The sequence below is a fragment of the Chaetodon trifascialis genome, chromosome 2 (genome assembly GCF_039877785.1).
Source record: "Chaetodon trifascialis isolate fChaTrf1 chromosome 2, fChaTrf1.hap1, whole genome shotgun sequence".
NCBI classification, from domain to species: Eukaryota; Metazoa; Chordata; class Actinopteri; order Chaetodontiformes; family Chaetodontidae; genus Chaetodon; species Chaetodon trifascialis.
The window spans coordinates 19,820,254-19,838,858 of NC_092057.1; the positions used below are offsets into that span (position 1 = coordinate 19,820,254).

At 44.1% G+C, this 18,605-nt stretch overlaps 1 protein-coding gene and 1 long non-coding RNA gene across 24 annotated transcripts in view; both read left to right on the forward strand.

Moving 5' to 3' along the window:
• nfixa (nuclear factor I/Xa) overlaps positions 1 to 18,605 on the forward strand; it is a 110,608-nt gene that overhangs the window by 79,518 nt on the left and 12,485 nt on the right. For 5 of the 23 annotated variants that reach the window (XM_070972857.1, XM_070972929.1, XM_070972967.1 and 2 more), the window contains 7 exons: positions 9,831 to 9,893; positions 10,221 to 10,295; positions 10,596 to 10,719; positions 11,228 to 11,263; positions 11,685 to 11,812; positions 13,474 to 13,548; positions 17,990 to 18,118. In XM_070972857.1, the coding sequence (XP_070828958.1) occupies positions 9,831 to 9,893; positions 10,221 to 10,295; positions 10,596 to 10,719; positions 11,228 to 11,263; positions 11,685 to 11,812; positions 13,474 to 13,548; positions 17,990 to 18,118 (630 nt within the window). The remainder of the gene's footprint in view (positions 1 to 9,830; positions 9,894 to 10,220; positions 10,296 to 10,595; positions 10,720 to 11,227; positions 11,264 to 11,684; positions 11,813 to 13,473; positions 13,549 to 17,989; positions 18,119 to 18,605) is intronic. The other 18 variants (XM_070972916.1, XM_070973010.1, XM_070972937.1 and 15 more) reach the window with 7 other exon arrangements.
• LOC139338130 (uncharacterized) lies at positions 11,837 to 12,770 on the forward strand. Its single transcript, XR_011602560.1, has 2 exons — positions 11,837 to 12,219; positions 12,276 to 12,770. It is a non-coding gene; the product is annotated as an uncharacterized lncRNA (long non-coding RNA).

An 18,605-nucleotide genomic window follows, 5' to 3' on the forward strand; every position in this document is an offset into this window, starting at 1 on the left:
CTCTTTGTCTGACAGTGCTCTGCTCCTGATGTTGTTGAGTGTGAGGCATTTTGATTCGAAACACTTTATTTGAACACGATGCAGGCTGTGTGTTGGATCTCGCTATCTAAGGGCAAAATGCAGAAGGGATAAGCTCCTACTCACATCTCAATAATATTCACGGCTCCATATTTCACTTTGATTTTATTCACATCACATCTCTCTCCCTTTTCATCTCTTTGTCTCTCTTTCTCTCCATTCCTGGCCTGCTTCTCTCCACAGTCTAGAGAGTGAAGTCTGAGCTAGCTGAGACGCCTGGCCCAAGGCCTTGTTGCTTTATTTGCATTTCACCATGCTCTCTATGTGCCAGGAAAATGCCACCTGGTGGTGATAACCCGCTACTGCAGCTGCCCATTCAGTGTGCTCGTCTCTCCGATGTTTGTACTGTATCTTGTGAGAGCTGAGTAGGTAGTGGCAAGAGTAAGTGTACCCCCACTGCCACCCCCACCCCCCCTTACATCCCCCTTCCTCCTTCCTTCTACCTCCCCAGTGTTCCCCTTCTCTTTCCCTTTCCGGCCTTTGTGCAGCTGTATTTATTTGGGCTAGAGCGGGGCTATGTAGAGACACTGGTCCCGACCACGTGTGGGCCCCCGCCCTGGTTGACGCCTTTAAGCTGAGTAGAGATGGAGGTTGACAGGGTAATAATGCTGGTGTCAACACCACTTACAGGACAGTTATATCAGTATCAGCTCAGCAGGGGGACGTTCACACTCTGTTAGGCTGGGTTGTGAACCGTGCTGGGGGCCCCCAGCCTCAGACACACACACAGTAAACTCGGCCTCTGCTCATGAAGCAGCTTAGACGTACGAGATTGCAGAATGCTCATACTCATGTGCAATAAACTCATATTTATACACACATGCACACACAGGCTGAACATTATAATTCATCATATGTACACTTTTTGTAAAATTTTCTTTTTAATGTATTCACATTCACATCAGTATATGTGCTGCTTTTTAAGCTAATTATTTGCGTGTTACCGTTGTATAAATTCAAATTTAATTGATTAAATCAGGTCCATTTCATGTGGCAGTGCTTTCTCTCCCTGACACGTATCAGTTGGAAGAGAGAGAGAGAGAGAGAGAGAGTGTGTGTGTGTATCCTTGTGATTTTTGCACCTTGAGCCCTCGCGGTCCTTCAGGACTTTGAGCAGCTATCCAAAAGCAAGTCTTGTCGGCATGACTCCAAGCACAGAATCACATTTACACTCCACTGTCTAGATTAATTATGAATCAAAATTCTATTAGAGGCCTCTGTGACTGCATTGCACAGAAATGAGCATCAAATCGGATGCTAACAAGGTTGCTTGAATTGCAAATTCTATTATTGCCCAGCGAAGTGTTTTTAGCCGCGAATTCAACATATATAACATACAGTCAGCTCTCATTTCCTTCTTGAATTGTCAAAAGCTTCTTGAATTAATTGTACCAGACACCTGTAACTGCCACCAAGCAGGAAATACCCAGGGCATGGACTACTACTAGTACTATAGTTTCAAATTTGTTGCATAAATTCAGGCTGTTGTTAGAGTCAAACCTCTGTCTGTTGTATAATTTTAACAATCAATGCATTACTCTGACGTTATGGGACTGTTGGCAATAAGTAGTTATTCCGTTGATGCTGTTTTATTCTTCATTTCATCTGCATTTGTTTTTCTTTCAGTATACGTAAAGGAAGCTGGCAAGCTAAGAAGTATTGGCAGTCTTTACACAGTGCATTGTTCCCCATGCTCTGATGGTCTACTAGGAAAATCAGATTCATCATTATTTTGGTCAATACTGAGATCACGATTATTTAACACGGTGACTCATGGACTTTGGAAACATCATGTATTTATTGAAGTTCAGAAAAAAAACATTTTCTTTCTTTTTAACAGTGAATTTTCATGAACTTTGACATAATTCAACTGATTTTCAGAAATTCATTTTCAGAAACCATGTACACAGTTGAGTGGAGATATTGTCTTTTGCGGAATAAGGACAAATCCCAAATATTTTGCACATGTACACATATTCATTGTCAGCTCTGAGCAAGTTACACACACTCAGTCATCACTGTAGAGAGCTGACATGCACTGCAAGCTGCCATAATCTTAGGCTCTTTCTGACTTATTTCTATGAGGTTTTGGGACTGTAACAACTGTCCCTGCCTGCTCTCCCCACGTAACTTCACTGTGTGAGTGTGTGTGCGCTTGCTGTGTGCACCATTTCATTTCTTCGGGTCTAACAGCTGAATTAGTTTTACCTTTCTTGTTGACCAAAGGCTCTCTTTCCGTCATCTTGGCTCGAGCTGTACTAAACATGCCACAGCCTGGCTGAGAGCGAGTTTGGGCTTTTAGGAAGGCGTGAAAACACACCGCTGTAAAGGAAAGAGGCACTTTGGATTCATAATTGAAAATAACTTCAGTTAATTGCCCATCCCTACTTTGATTTTAGGAAACAAGCCATGGAATGTGTGCAGATATGAAGTCCATGACTCATTTTCAGCTCAATGCAGTAAAATGGTAGAGGAGGGCAACATGACTGAAAACTAAAGCCTGGATAAACTGCCTCCTTGGGACAGCTTGTTAAAGAAAAAGAGTAAAATAAAACTAATGTAATGGTGGGAGTTGACTGTCAAACCTTTACTCCAAGCTTAATATGAGGAAGAAGAGCCCACTGAGTAATCCAACGTACTGCAACAGAGTTTTGTACAAACTTGTGAAACCAGGCCTAATTCATGCACACTTGACAGTAGATTCACATATCCTGTACTGAAGTTCATAACTCTCAGGGAAGTCATGTTGCACTCCTCTACGTGAGCAGTTGGCTTTCTTTAAATGCCATCAGTGAACTCTTGATATATGCAGAATATATTCACCTACTTTAACCATTTCAAAAAATATCTGAATGTCTTTGATTTGCCACTTTTACAACACAGTAATGAAGGACTTAAAATAGTGTAATTGGTGTACCTTGGGTTTTCATGCTCTTACTCTTGGAATTTCCTAAAATTGATTTTTATAAGCCATTGGGTAAGCTAATTTGATATAATCATCCCCTTTTGGGGACGCTACCTCTGGGCCTTCAACTTAATAATTAACCTAGCTTATATTGTAGCAGCTTGGGAATACCCTGGTGACTTAACAAAGCCAATATATTTGGATAAAGCATGTCTGAAGAAACGGTTCCTGTTTTCACGAGGCCCATATAACCCACTGCCGGGTCCTAACCCAGAGATGGAGAAACATTACAGAACACTGTGTGCGTAGCTGTGTCACACAGGTCCTCAGTAATCTGCACTGATGGAGCCAAGAGGTGATGTTGGGGTGAGGATAAGAGGATGAATGGAGAGAGGGAGGAACAACGGGAAGGAGTGAAGGGGATAAAGAAGGAGGGGGGTATGTATGGGCATCCAGCCAGCCAGCCAGCCAGCCACATAGCCCCCCAAGTCTCCACTCAGCACCCCACCCTCTCACTATCACCCACTCCACCCATTCCCAGCGAGTTCATGCATACCCTCTAGACCCATAACCCCCTCCCTTTCCCTCTCCCACTTTCTTTGCTCCCTTTCCTATCCTCCATGCACCCAGCCTTGTAATCCCCCTCTCCCTCCTCTCTCTGCTCCTCCCTCCATCCTTTCCCCTCGCTCCTCTCTTCTTCTCCTCCTCCCCTCCATCTCTTGCTTTCTTTCCATCCCTCCCCTTGTCTCTCAGCATCCCTCTCTCCTGGGTCTTCTTGCCGTGGTGTGGTGCTGTTGGCAAAGCGTGGGCGCAGGCGGCACACAGACGGGAGCACAGATGGGCAACAAGCTGCGCAGGGCGGCCAGGCACACCTGCTCCACACACACACACACACACACACACACACACACACACACGCACACACGCACACACGCACACACACACACACACACACACACACACACATACAGAGACCTACTCTGCCACCTCGTCACACAGCCTGCCTGCCTGGCAGAGTGGCACAGTGATACAGGGACACAAACACAAATACACACAGACACGTGCATACATACGTACTTACATATATTCATTTGCACATCCATACGTACACAAATGTTTGCGCATACACAGATATGCACATGTACTTGTAGTGTATGCACTGCAAACAGTGGTTTCTGTTCACACGTAATACCTCATTTCACCATCAGATATTTCAGTTTCCACTGACATTTTTATTCTCTTATGACTCAAGGATTTCAAAGTTTCACTTTGAACTTTTTGCTGAGAACAGAGTTAAACATTTGAAAAGGTCACATTCACACTTCTGGTTCACCACATGGGGATCTGGTTAACACTTTTAGGACAAAGGCATTATTGCACGCATACACACACATATACATATGCTAAACAGTAGCAATGATAAAGACTTCTTCACACTGAAACAGAAATATACCCTCATATGACACAGACTTAAATAATTAAAAAAGAAAACAGAGAGAAAAAAAATATATAAATAAAAAAGAAAAAAAATAATAAAATAACGTCCAATAAAAGAGCTGAGTGAACATCTGTGTGGGATAGCCGGGGGGATTAGGAGGGTTTGGAACATTTTAAGCGCATTAAGGATTAAAAAAAGGTCAGAATGTTTAGCAACATACCGATAAACCTCTTAAGCGAAACCCAATTGGGAGGCTGTACCGCGTTATCCTGTGTTTTGGGGAGGAGAGGAGAAGAGAGGAGAGGGGGAGAGTAGAGTTGACATTTGTTCCAACAAGGAGGGGAATCTCTGTGAACCAACAGTCTGTGCACATACATGTAGTTACATACATACATGCATGCACATACGGACACAGTGGTTTAATGTGGCTACAGAGTACATTAGCTCACTTGTTGGTTTGTATGTTGATTTTTGGAGTGTGCTTGCCTGTACTGCACAGACTCACAAATGACCAGCACTGTTTATGTGTCTGTCAAACAGTGGTATGCCACTGCAGAGCCCACTTGTCACTTCTTTCATGTCTGATCTTGACTTTTGCCGTGGTTCCATCCCAAGTTCATAATCATCGGCTTGAACGTTTCCAGGCTTCAGTTTTGTCTGTCACAGTAGCTTGCGTTGCGCTTCTAGGTCATGTTTGAATGTGTTTTAATCTGGACTTTTTTCGGCTGAGCTTTAGTTCCCTGCTTTGCTCTGCTCCGCTGGCTGTCTGCTCGCCACGAGGAGTGACAGGCTGGCAACTCTGCCTGACCCCTATCACCAGTCGGTCAACAGCACAATCCAACAGGTCACTGAGCCAAAGCCTAATCTGCAGCTGATGGATGGATGGTGGGTTGGTTGGTCGCTTGGTGGGTTGGGTGATAGAGTAACAGACCAGAGATCAACAGTGCAGCATGTACTGTAATAACAGGGCAAAGAGTTGAATAGTGAAGATAGTAAATAGAAGAAGAAGTGGTGGAGGGATGAGAATGATTAGTTGTGTAGGTTGAGAACAGAGATGGAGGTGCTTATACTGTGGAAGACATGAAAAGAATGTCACATAAGACAAAATATTATGACGAGGAGAATGCAGAACAGATTGAACTGATGCAGAGGAAAGCCACAGAAATGCGTGCCGGATGTCAGAGAGATGGTAAGAGTTAAGCCCCACAGCGAAAGATGGAAGGATTGTGAGAGGCAGAGAGCAACCACAGTGGAGGGTACAGTACTGTATGTCAAGGCCGTGATGACTGGGGTTATGTTGATTGTGGTGAGGGTCGTGAGATTTGCCCTGGAGCCTGTAGGGAAATTCTGCAATGAGTTAGAATGTAGATGCCAACACAAACTCACTACAGCAAGCCTAGCTGTATCAACTTATCCTGCGCTAAACAGTTAATGTGTTAGCAAACATTTAGTCATTAAATGTCAAATTCAGGTCCAATATTAGCACAGGTTTGGTCTGCCAACCCTCACAAAAATGATCCCAGTCTTCTCATCATACTGGAACTGGATCATACTTTCTTGACCACTCGCTCATATCTTGGCTGTACAATGAAGAACTTGATTTCGTTATGAGAAAGTATGAATTTTCAAGATTTTGCTTCTGATCATTTGTTGAAAATGTGCTTCTTAGTTTTACTTACTTAGAAAGCTGATTCTAAAAATACAGACAAATTGAAAACTCTACAAAAACAATATATTCATTTTTTTTCCTCATCAACTTCATTGATTTTTGTAAATATCTGCTTATTCTGAATTGATGCAGCAACACTTTTCAAACAAGTTGGGACAGGAGCAACTAAAGACCTGGAAAGTTGTGGAATGCTCCAAAAACACCTGTTTGGAACATTCCACAGGTAAACAGGTTCACTGGTAACCTATGATAGTATCATGACTGGGTATGAAAGGGGCATCCTGGAAAGACTCAGTTGTTCACAAGTGAGGAGGGAGCGAGGTTCACCACTTTGTGAACACATGATTGGATAAAAGATATTACTACATGGACTCTGGGACACTTTGTAAAACTTGTCAGTAAACACAGTTTATCTCCTGATGATTGTGTTGATTGTGTTTTTATTTTTTTTTTACACAGCATCCCATCTTTTCTGGATTTGGGGTTGTACTTAATTTTGACCTCGGAATTCTCTTCTTTATTTACCAGGATGTTCATGTTTAAGGCTGAAATCAAGTCAGTAAATTAAACTCAGCATAAAGCAAAATTGTTAGAATCTAAATTCAGTCTAAAAATCTGACTTGGAAAACCCAATTTTCTGCTCATGTTATATCAAGATCAACTCTTGCACAGAACCATGTCAAGTCCATCTTGTCAATCCAGTCAAACATAGTTGAAATAAGTGCAGCCCCAACAGTTTTCTGCATGCTTTTATGTGTGCGTCACAGGGTCACACTGTGCGTCGGCTTTTATCGGTGTGTAGTTTTGTTTTGTTTTTTTCACTTTTGACAGGGCTGCAGGGTAGGCTGACATGTCTGAGGTTAGAGCATGGGGTTCCTGGCGGTGGAGGTGGAGGGGCATCGGGGGGGCTGCAGGACTACGATTGGGGTTGCTGAAGGGAGGGCTTTGGGGGGCTGCGGTGGGAAGATAAGGTGCTGGATGTGTGGTTAGGAGGCAGGGAGGAGGGAAAGGGGGTTGCAGCTGCTGTTGTAGGCTGCAGCTGGCAGAGCAGTGATAACCAGCAACTAGACCTCCTCTGTCTTACCTCCCTGTCCCCTGTCCTCCCTGCTTCTCTACCACGTTATATGATGCACTGTTGAACTCAACAGTGACGCTGATTTTCAGTGAATGATGTAGTGCTGTGTTGTAAGTGCAGTGTTGGTTGGCTAAGGAGCCAGACCTCAGAAAACTAGAGCCAGAACTGTTGAAAGCTCCATTATCGAGCTTGGTCATCTTATTGCACAGTCTCCAGGACAGCTTTTCAGGACTTGAATAAACTCTGTGGACAGCACAGAGCACATTAACAAGTGTCTTCTTCTAGAATTAGAAACAGTTTGAAAAGAAAATTGGAGTCATGATATCTGTTGTAAACCAACATGTAGCCATCTGTCTTACTGATGAGCTGATGTGGTTTGGCCAGTCGAGGCCTCAGGGTGATGTTGAGGACAGCTATCAGTGTCCCTGCTACTGCTCATATCTGCCCGACAGTCTCTTATCTACCATGGGCCTCAGTTTTCACTCTTGGTCTTTGACACCTCGGCAACGGCATAACATGTTGGGGTCATGAGAGGCCAACAGTAGTCGATTTAAGCAACAGTGAGGACAGGGTTTCCCAGTGCAGGTCCACATTGAAAGACAGGTGTTCCCTGTTGCTTAATAAGATATACAGAAACATGTCAATTCAGTTTTGCAGGAAAGCCTGAACTTGTTCTTTTAGTTGAAAAATATAAGATCCTGGGTTCATTTCTGTTCGTTCTGTATTGCAGTTTTTGAAACTAGGATGCAAGCTTTGCTAAAGTCACTCTGGAAAATTCCTCCTCAAGGTTTGTGGCAGCTAACCGCACCCTGTAACTTATGCATTAGATGCATATCACATATCTCTCCGGGATACTGTGCATACAGTAAGGTGGTTGTGTATCCAACCAGTGCATGCATGGTGTGAGAAATAGAGTATTTACAGTATTGTAGAGCCCTGCGGTGAAATACTACACGACAGTAAGAAGTCCAGTGAAGTCAGGTTGTTTTTTCAACAGCTTTCATTGGCCATCATATATGTTTACTCTCAGTGTGTACCTCAATGTTTGTCCACGTATGAGTGTGTGAGTGTTTGAAAGTGTCTGGGTGCGTGTGCGGCGGGGGCGCAGCCTCGTATGTTTGGAGTGAGTGCCGTCAGTTAGCTGGAATGTGGCGCTACCGCCAATGCTAAGATGGCTGCCAAGCTCTAAGATGGCTGCCAGGATTACACCCAGCCAGTGAGAGACAGAGAAGAGCGAGAGATTCTGCATGAGAAAAGAGGGGGAAAAAGAAGCTCTCTTTCATTTCTGTGCTCTTTCTGTCTTTCATTCTCGCTCTCGTCTGTCTCGCCCCTCTCTCTGTGGATAAGCAGTGCTTCGTAGGCAGCGAGACAGGTCTGTTATTGTTTCTGCTCAGTAATCTCTGGCTTAGTGTGGCTGCAAGGCAAGTGCTGCTGGCAGGAGTCTGTGTGCTCTGTTATCACCTACAGCCTACAGATAAACACCTCCTGTAGCTAGCTTGCTAGCTAGCTACAGCCTAGCAAGGCCTGAACGCATGGTCAGTAGCAGTAGCCCCCCCCCCCCCACCTCGACACACATATACACATACACATACACATACACACACACACACACACAGACAAGATCCGTCCTTTAAATGGAACTCAGTCTTATTGGTGGTCACATGCCTGTGTTTTATATATCCATAAACATATATCCATACACACACGTGACATCGCTTTTCAAAGCCTGCACAAGAACGCACCGTCTTTAGACTAACTTTTTTCAGTGCTCATGTTACAAAACCTAGTTTTGTACCCTCCTCTTTCAGCCTGCAGCCCCTCCAGGCCTAATTGTGGCCCTTTGTTGCCAAGACTTGTTGCCATGTTTGTGTCTGTTCATGTGAGTGAAGCACCAATGCTTTCATAGGCCAGTCATGACAGGTGCGTGTTTGTGTTTGTTTTGCTCTGCTGTCATTTGATCCCAAGAGGAAAAGTTTTTGCCTCAACTTTAACATACTCTGCCTCAAATCCCTCAGGCCGTCCAAACTGGCATGGTCAGCCTGTTCACAGGGTCTGTGTGTTTATGTATTCATGTATGTGTGTGTGTCCAGCAAGGATTACAGCATGTATTAAAGTATGAAACAAAAATTGAAGAAAGAAACAGATTGAGATAGAGTGTGCATGGTTATGTGGGTGTGTGTTCATACACATATGTGTGTGTGCGTGTGCGTGTGTGTATGTGTAAGGTGCTCTGTTTATGCAGACTAAATCCCTACCAGCAAGAAGGTATTAAATAGGATTAGGGCAAGGGATATGATTGCGTGGTTAGATACTAAATGGCATAGCAGCACACTGTAAATCATTGCACCTTGAGTCAGGAGGGATGGAGGGAGATGGGAGAGAACATTCTTAGATACAAGACTGTCACACAAAAATGTGTGAATTATCACACACACACATATACACTCACAAGATGTATACCATACACCAGCACATACTGCAAGTCCCTCTTATTCCTTCTCACACCTCAAATATCACAGTCTTGGCAGCGTGGATACATAGCTATGATTCACGGAGACATTGTGCACTTAGCAGTATGTTTTTAATTACTTTTTTTTAGCATACAAACCAGATCCTAACCATTTGTCTTCCTCTTCCCCCCCTTCCCTTCTCTGTTTCTGTGCAGAATCTGGACAATCAGACAGCTCCAGCCAACAGGGGGACACAGACATCAAACCACCGCCCAATGGTAGGTACACACACACACACGCACACACATCCACGTCCAAATACAGTCAAATTAGCATACTAGAATTGATTCCATCATGCTTATCAGTCTTAGCATTTTCCAATTATGGATCCAATTAGCAAACACACTCACACAGATGTTGATCCACAAACATAGTTGCAGATGGTCGCCCTCTCAAAGGAATGTGATTTTCAGGGTTTCCTCCAATTTTTTTTATTTATTTTTTTATTTTTTTAATCCAACCATGAATTTCTGACAGTGTTTTTTTTTTTTCCTATAGCTTTTTGTGTGTATTTGTATGTCCTGATAACATCCTTCTTTGTTCAGGGCACCTGAGTTTTCAGGACTGCTTCGTCACCTCAGGCGTGTGGAATGTGGCAGAGCTGGTCAGAGTGTCACAGAGTAAGTTGTATAAACGGTGCAGACAGATAAAGAACTGCAGCGAAACAATGCCCACAGTATGGTTGGTGGATTAAAATGCATTTGTTTCCTGATTGGGACTAAAAACTGCAACAAAAACAATACCATTTTGGCACTATTTATATACAAACACAGTGTACGTACTACTGAGACACAACATAACTTTATGGATGATTGTTTTCCTCTGTTGAAAAATCTTTGGAGCATTTCTGGAATATACAATATACATATCATCTTCACTCTTGCATATTTTCCCCTCTCCTTGCCTTTTCTCCCTTTCAGCTCCTGTAGCCACGGCGTCAGGTCCTAATTTCTCATTGGCTGACCTGGACAGCAGTCCTAGCTACTACAACATCAACCAGGTGGCTTTGGGGCGACGCTCCCTCACCTCCCCTCCTTCCACCAGGTACGCAGTCCCAACTATGATTTTGCACAGACAACAGTAGTGTACAGGTGTATGGAGATGTATGTTGCCCAGAAAACAGCAGTGGCCATTATACAAGTCCAGCTGTCCGCCATTAGTAGAGTCCCTTGTGGGTGAAGCTACCATGTGGCAGTAGTAGTGCTACCTTGGTATGTGATTCTCTGTGAAGCCAAGGGCAGACTGCAGGGAAGTGTGAAATCACAGTAATATCTGCCAACGGGATATCGCTTCTTATCGGAAGGATGACTTTACTGGCAAGTAAAGTATGCCATTTCATTGAGGTTTCTCGCTATGAATGGCATTTAGTACTCCAGTCCATTCCCAGTCTTGGAATCTGTCCTGAATGTCCTCATATATACGTGTGTGTCTCTCTGTTAGCTGCTCTCCTCTTTATGAATGTGTGATGGCTCTTTCTGCTGTTTCCTCTTTTGTGTCTTTCTTAACTTGTCACTTTCTCTCTTCTTACCTCTGTCATCTGCTGTCACTTTAGGTCTGAGGTGGAGTTGTACGCAAACCTTCCAAGGAGGTAGTTATAAACACCTACAAAGACACAAACTAATGTGACACACGCACTGAAAAACACACACACACACACACACACACACACACACACACACAGAGAGTTTCACTGTGTGGCTGTCTCTGCCTCCTAACTTCTTTCTGTTTCCTCCTTTGTCATTCATAGTTTGGACATTTCTTGTACTCTGTTTGTTCTGCTCCAAGACTTGTGACACTATTATTGTTTCCACTATAATGCAAAAACTGAAGCCTCTTTAAATGTTAAAGTGCTTGTTGATATGATTAAGTTTAAGTTCTGGAAGGTATTTTGTTTTTGATCCATACACTCCATGCCATTATGTGTGTTTTTAAAACCATGCCTCTTCTCCCCCTCTCTTTCTGCCTCCTACATCTCCTCCACCCTCCAAACACCCTCGTCATGGCCTCAGCTCCACCAAGAGGAAGTCATTAGACGACAGTGAGCTGGAGAGCCCCACAGATGATGTGTTCTACCCTGGGCGCTCACCTGCTGCCAGCTCCTCCCAGTCCAGTGCATGGCCCAACGACATGGATGCAGGTACCCCCACCCCACCTCATGCCTGTCACCTATTGAGCAAGCATCATGAAACTTTACCACACGCCTGCCTGACCCCCACCCCACCACCACCAAAGTCCAAACTGATGTCTCCATCTGACTTTGTCTCTTCTCCACGCTCCCTACCTCAATAATCCTGCCGTCACTGGTGATGTACACGTCCCCGAACACCCCTCAAAACCTCCCACTCACCCACCAAGCACCTTCGTCAAGGCCCTGTACCTCTGTCTGACCACTCTACACATTAGAAAAACAGCAGCACCCAAGACTGCAAAGAGAGAATTACAAACTGATCATTTGTCAAGAAAAACAAACATGGGGAGCTCTTACAGACAGAATGAGAAGGATTTGTTGGTTGTGGTTTGTAAAAAAACAAAAAAACATTCAAAGTTGGCCCAGGATGCCTGGTTACGATCTGCCACCTGGTTGCTATGTTTTCATTCAGTCCCACCCTCACAGCCTGCGTGCTGTTATTAGCTGGGGGCCACACACCCATGTTGACGCCCACAAACGTCCCGAACACAACAGAATAAGAAAAGACAGGCTGAGGGCAGGGACCCTGAGGATACAGCTGCCACCACACACTTAGTGGGTCATAAGAGATGATTGAGAGAGATTATTTTTATCGGAGTTCAAAATGTTGTTTTGTCTTTTTTTTTTTTTTTTTTGAGAAAAATCCTACTCATTCTGCCTTTAAGTGATATTGAAAGGGGTGACCAACATTGACCAGGGTCTATCAGTCATGGTGACTAGCAATAAAAGCTTTAAATGAAGTTTAATATGTGTCACCCCGCCTTATATCTAAGCATATAAACCAAGATGACTTGAAATAGAGATGTTTAAATGTTCACAAGCCACCTGCCAAAATAAAGGAGACTTGCATTCATAATGAAAGGCCAGGTTTAGGTCAAGTCATGAGAAAATAAAATTGGCAATAAAACCTTTACACAGTCATCACCTTCACCGTTACTCTTTACTCTGATTAGAAGAGTCTCTTCCTTTATTGTTCAGTAAATGGGTTCAAAAGCATCAACATGAACATAAATTACAGTCTGTGCCATGTTTTGTCACTATTTTTCAACAACATCACTACAACCCCAAAAAATTGAATTTATCATGGATAAATGGTGCTAAATGCTATCCACCAAATGGCTCCAGACATCAGGAATATAAATGCCAAGATGCATCAAGGATGAAATAACATCTTGCAGCAGCCTGTGTTAAGGCTTTATGTCAGTGTTTCCATTGTTTTGGCAGTAACCACGGATTCTCTGATTCAGCTTTGGACATTACCATCTTTATTCTACCTCCTCAGTAATCCTACCTCACCTCATCCCTCCAACAACAAGTAACTCCAAGAAAAAAAACACCTGTCTTGTTTACTTCACATGAGTCCCAAATCTCAAGGCTTCATATTTCCTCATCCTCACCTTAAAGCCATAATCACACATACAGTTTACCCTGATGTTGTGTCAATTATCAGTCACTCACTACCTCCATCATACACAAATGCTCTCTCTCTCTCTCTCTCTCCCTCTCCCTCCCTCTCTCTCTCTCTCTCTCTCTCTCTGTTTATCTCTACCTGTCTGTCTCTCTCACTCTTCCTCCGTCTCATTGTTAACAATACCCTTCTCCACTTTCAGTGCAGCACCATTTGGCGAGTGTGCAGGAGAGGAAGATAAAACATGAAAACGATGGCGTGCAGTTTCCTTACCATGGTTAGAACAACATTGATTACACTCATATATATTTGCTGTTTATCAGCCTTTCTGTAGCTCAGTCATTCCTCTGTGTATGTGTGTATAAACATACATATGTATAAAGTATTACCTGTGTGCGTGTGAGTGTGTTATGATGAATTGTATGACTGTCTGTGTTAAGGACAAGCGTATAAGGGACTACACTATACTTGTGTGATCATTTTAGTCATGTTTAGTTATCAGATTGATGTCATTGCTGCAGATTTCATTCACTGACATTACATTTCCTGTGATGCACAGTCGCAGGATTGTCGAGGATTATCCAGTTCAGGCTCCACTTTCTGTGTGAAGCATGAGGCTACAAGTAGCTCACCAAAGATCCCTGACTTTACCTCTCTGAAGTCATGTCAGTCCTCTCAGCAGCACCAAGATCAACAGATGTCATCAGATTAACACTGACAATATCAGCAGGCATATTCACATGCTGTGCCCCTTCTGCCTCACATGCACACACATGCACAATGATTCACTCATATATCCACACAGACCCCCGCACATGCACATACATATATTGTACATACATAGACACCCCACCCCCCCACCCCAGCACGTGCAGTGACTTTAACACTTACAACCTCTCTCATACGCAGACGTTCACACATTGAAACACATGCTTATCAGGCTTCCCACCCCTGCAGGTGTTCAGGTGCCTGCCTTGCCTCCATCCCTCTGCCGCTCCATCCCTCCCTTGCTTCAAATCCCTCATTAAGATGCTTACCGTCTGTGGATCAGAGGTGTAAAACCCTTCCTCCTGCTCCCTAGCTCTCCCTTCAACCCTCCATCCCTGTCTCCCTTCTGTCTAATTGAAAACGTGTACAGCAAGAGGGACCCTGGGGAGGGAGAAAACATGTCAGTGGAGAGGAGGAGAGAGAAGCAGAAAGCAGGCAAGTGGATGGGAGAAGTGGGAGGTGAGAGAAGGAAGAGAGGAGAGAAGAAGGCGTTGGTGTAGTTAAATGGTGATAGCTAATGAGAGAGAAGGGTTATCAGGATGCATAGTAGAGGAGCCAAGAGTCCTGGTTAGTTTTTGCCCCAGTCTACTCTCACTCAAGTCTCAGCGGCTGCTCTCCTGTTCCTGCTCCACTTAGCTGTAAATGTAATTAAGAGGCTGTTCATCAGAGCCACAACAGAGGCTGCTGCGCGCCTTGGCGCACCAGAGCCTCACCTCCCATCTTTTTCGTGTCTCTCTCACTGGCTCTTGCTCTCTGTGTGTGTGCACCACCCCCTTACTCTCCAAAGTGCACCACACAGCCCTGTACACCTCCTAATGAGTTTGGCAAATAGAGGTGTAGCATGATGCGCAAATCTGGACCCTTTACCCAATTAATTTACAAAATCCAAGTGAAAAATTAGGAAGCCAAAAGCTTTTGTAATTATCAGCCATTTATTATTTATTTTTTAATGTGTGGGTTTGGGAATAATTTTTAACAGTAGCAAGTGCAAAACATGGTGCACGCTCAAGAGAAACCAAGGCAAAAAGTAGAGCTTAAGGTATGCAAGAGCAAGGATGGAGCAAGTTCAGAATATGTGATTTTGGTACGGTGTGTATCCAATTTTTCCAAAGGATCCCACCTGCCACAGGCAAAGCTCATCTGGGAATTCCTGTCCAGGTGGGGGGTATGTAAACAAGCAACACACACACGCACACACAGACAAACAAACCAAGCGGCTTCTTGGAATAGAATAGAAAACACTCTCACATACAGGTGTGCCTCACCGTCTGTCCACAGCACCGTCAGCTCCCCCTGACTCCCTGCATAACCAACAAAACACACACACCCAGTAACACGCACGCACACACAGATGTATAAAGATGCATTTATACACATAAATCACACAAACACAGTTGCATTCAGAAATACATGTGGTAAATTTGTGCACACATATCACACAGACACACACACACGCACGCACAGCTGAAGCATGGGCCCAGATGGTGTTTCCGTGTGTGTGTAGCCTTGGGATCCGTGAGGATGCTGGAGACATCTGCTCCACAGGGGCTAGAAGAGGGGTGGGGGAGGTTAGTGGAGGAAAATGAAACAACCATGATTTCATATTAGTTCCAATGATTGTGAAAATTTCCTGAGACGCCAGAGACTTGCGGTGGCGGGGGCTTTCCTTGGTGCTTTGAATTAAATGTTACAGGACCGTAGAGGGATACGGCTAGACTTACATATGTGGTTTAAATCACTAGAGAGACGAGAATTGCCTCACTTTCCTTCACTTGTTTAGACCACTATTGCCTACCTTTTCCAACTCTGTGTGTGTGTGTGTGTGTGTGTGTGTGTGTGTGTGTGTGTGTGTGTGTGTGTGTGTGTGTGTGTGTGTGTGTGTGTGTGTGTGTGTGTGTGTGTGTGTGTGTGTGTGTGTGTGTGTGCGCGCGCGTGCGCGCACATCTGCGTGTGCTTCAGAGGCGCATCTGGTGGCAGGCCTGTTAGTGCAAAGAGACAGAAGGGTCATCATGGGAGCGCTTGATTGGTTGCCAATGAAATAATAAGCCTTGCCAAGAGAGAAAACAGTGCAGTTGTGGCACATACACACACACGAACACACACACACACACACACACACACACACACACACACACACATACACATACACAAACAAACGCGCGCACACACACACAAACCAGATCAGACCAATGCACAGTCTCTGAAGTGTTGAATATTGTCTTTCACATTCCCTTGGTGATAGTGACAGTGCTATAACTTCCTATATATACAGATGTCAGTCTTCGTCTGATCCTCTCTGTGTTTCCTGGCTCTGGCTGCTCTACTTCAGATTCATTTTATACTTCCAAAATTAAAGCACATAACTACCTCTCTGAAACTGTTAAATCTATAAGGTTCTGGTTTTTATACTTTCTTCCAAAACCTAAGTCTTTCCCAGCTCTCCCCTCCAGTGCCTTTCCTTGTTTAAGTCTCTGCAAACTGCTCTTATTTCCAGTTTGCTCCCACCAGTGTGACAGTGTCATAGCAATCACTGCTAACTATTGGTGTCAGAAGTGGGATTGGGGTTGTCTTCATGCTTGGAATCTGTCTGACAGTACAATACGCCCCCAGACTCCCGCTACAGTTGGGAGGGGGGGGAGAGAAATATATGTCTGCTAAAGACATAAATGGTTCACACATATTCACTCCCACCTGCTTGAGACTTAACTCTTTCACACAGGGAGGGAAGGTTTTACACGCCCCCACACTCCCATAGACTTTCACACGTCTCCAGCTGGAGAACTGAGGAGGAATCGTATTTAATGCCTTCTTTGATGCGGAGGGGCCACAGAAATAGACTACAAAACAACAGTCTAAAAAAAGTTTCTGCAGACAACATTATCACATCACTCACTTGTTAGGAAGATTAGAAGAAAACTTAATGGAAAAGAAACGTGTCCATTGTTTCATCACTAAAACGTGCCGGTGTTCTGAAGGTCTTTGTTTTCGTGTGATTGGACGTGTGCTCACACTTTCGAGTATGTTCAGACGTCGAGCGTGTGTGTGAGTGAGTGAGTGTGTGTGTGTGAGAGATAATAACCATATTTAACATCTTATGACATTCCAATTTCATACATGTCGTCAGAGCAACGCATTGAAAAACAAGACACTGCTGCATTTTTCACAGGTTCTGCTTTGCTCTCTCGCTCCCTTGCTCCCTCGCATATTTTCATGTCTCCCACGTTCTTCTCGCCTCTCTCTTTCTCTCTCTCCCTCCCTCTGTCTCCTCTCTCTGTCCGTCTGCTTGTCTTTCGCACTCAGCAGCTGCCGTGTCCATACTGTACAGTGTGTGCTATTTCTGAATGAAGCCTTCTTCTCGTGCAGCCAGCCTGTGAGCTTCGCTGAAGCCAGACCACAGCTAGCTGACTGTGGCTGTACGGTGGCCATGCTCATACACAGAGAAAGCCTGGAGTTGGCACCTGAAAGAGAGAGAGAAACAGAGAGAAGGAGATGAGACAGAAAAACATACAGTGGCACAGGAGAGGTTATTATAGCTACAGATGTGTTTTGGCTCTAAGGCAAAGAGCAGATTCAGATTGGCTTCAGCTATTTTTCCCTTTTTTGCACTAAGGCTTTGAAATATTGCTCAGCCCATATGATCTGAATATAAAGCTGGGACTTAGGAATCCTACAGTAAATCTCTGAATGAGTTTTTACAACCTAGAGTCCTCAGATTGACTCATTGAACAGCCAAAAGAACAGGAAGCAATGCACTGCCATCAACCAATGAGGAAATTAAACAGTCTAATTAGAAAATCATGATGGTTAAAGTCCCCTTTAACAAAAATCAAACTGATTTTTTTTAGTGTAGCCAATTAAATAAGCAACATTTTGTTGATTAAAACCACCTCTCTCTTTTCCTCCCTCTTCCCCCCCACTTTTTTTGTTGATCCCATTTTTTTTTTCGCCAGGACTGTCCTCGCCTGGTTCACTTAAGAAGCCGGGGAAGTTTGATTTCAACGCCCTGACTTCCCAGACGAGGTCCCCCCGCATGGCGTTCACACACCACCCGCTGCCTGTGCTGGCAGGAGTGAGACCAGGTGAGAGCGCTGCCATGAACCCAACAACCCCAGTCCCCCCTTTATAATCTGAAAAAGAGAGAGAAGGAAAGGGAGTGTCAAACTTGGTCCTAGATTGCCATATTCACACGTCCGAACTCCTCTGGAAACAAACAAAATACATTCTGCAAACGTGTGCCTGGAAATGATGAAAAATCCCAAACGCACTTGCTGAGAAAGCAAAATAAAACTTTAAAATCCTACAGTTGCAACTGCTGAGAAGCAATATGCCCGCAGAGTTTCATCTGTTCAGTGTTACTGCTGTCATCATGGCTTGGCATAAATTTCTCTCTCTCTCTCTTTCAGCCTCTCTCCATCCATCCATTTTACCACCATCTTTGTGCCTGTGTGTTTTAATATTGTCATTGCATGGTACCATTGCTGCATCCATGCCTTTGTGACTTATTGGCCTCATATCTTGCTGCTTCATGCATCCATTGTAATGTTTTTTGAAGTCTGTTCTTTCATT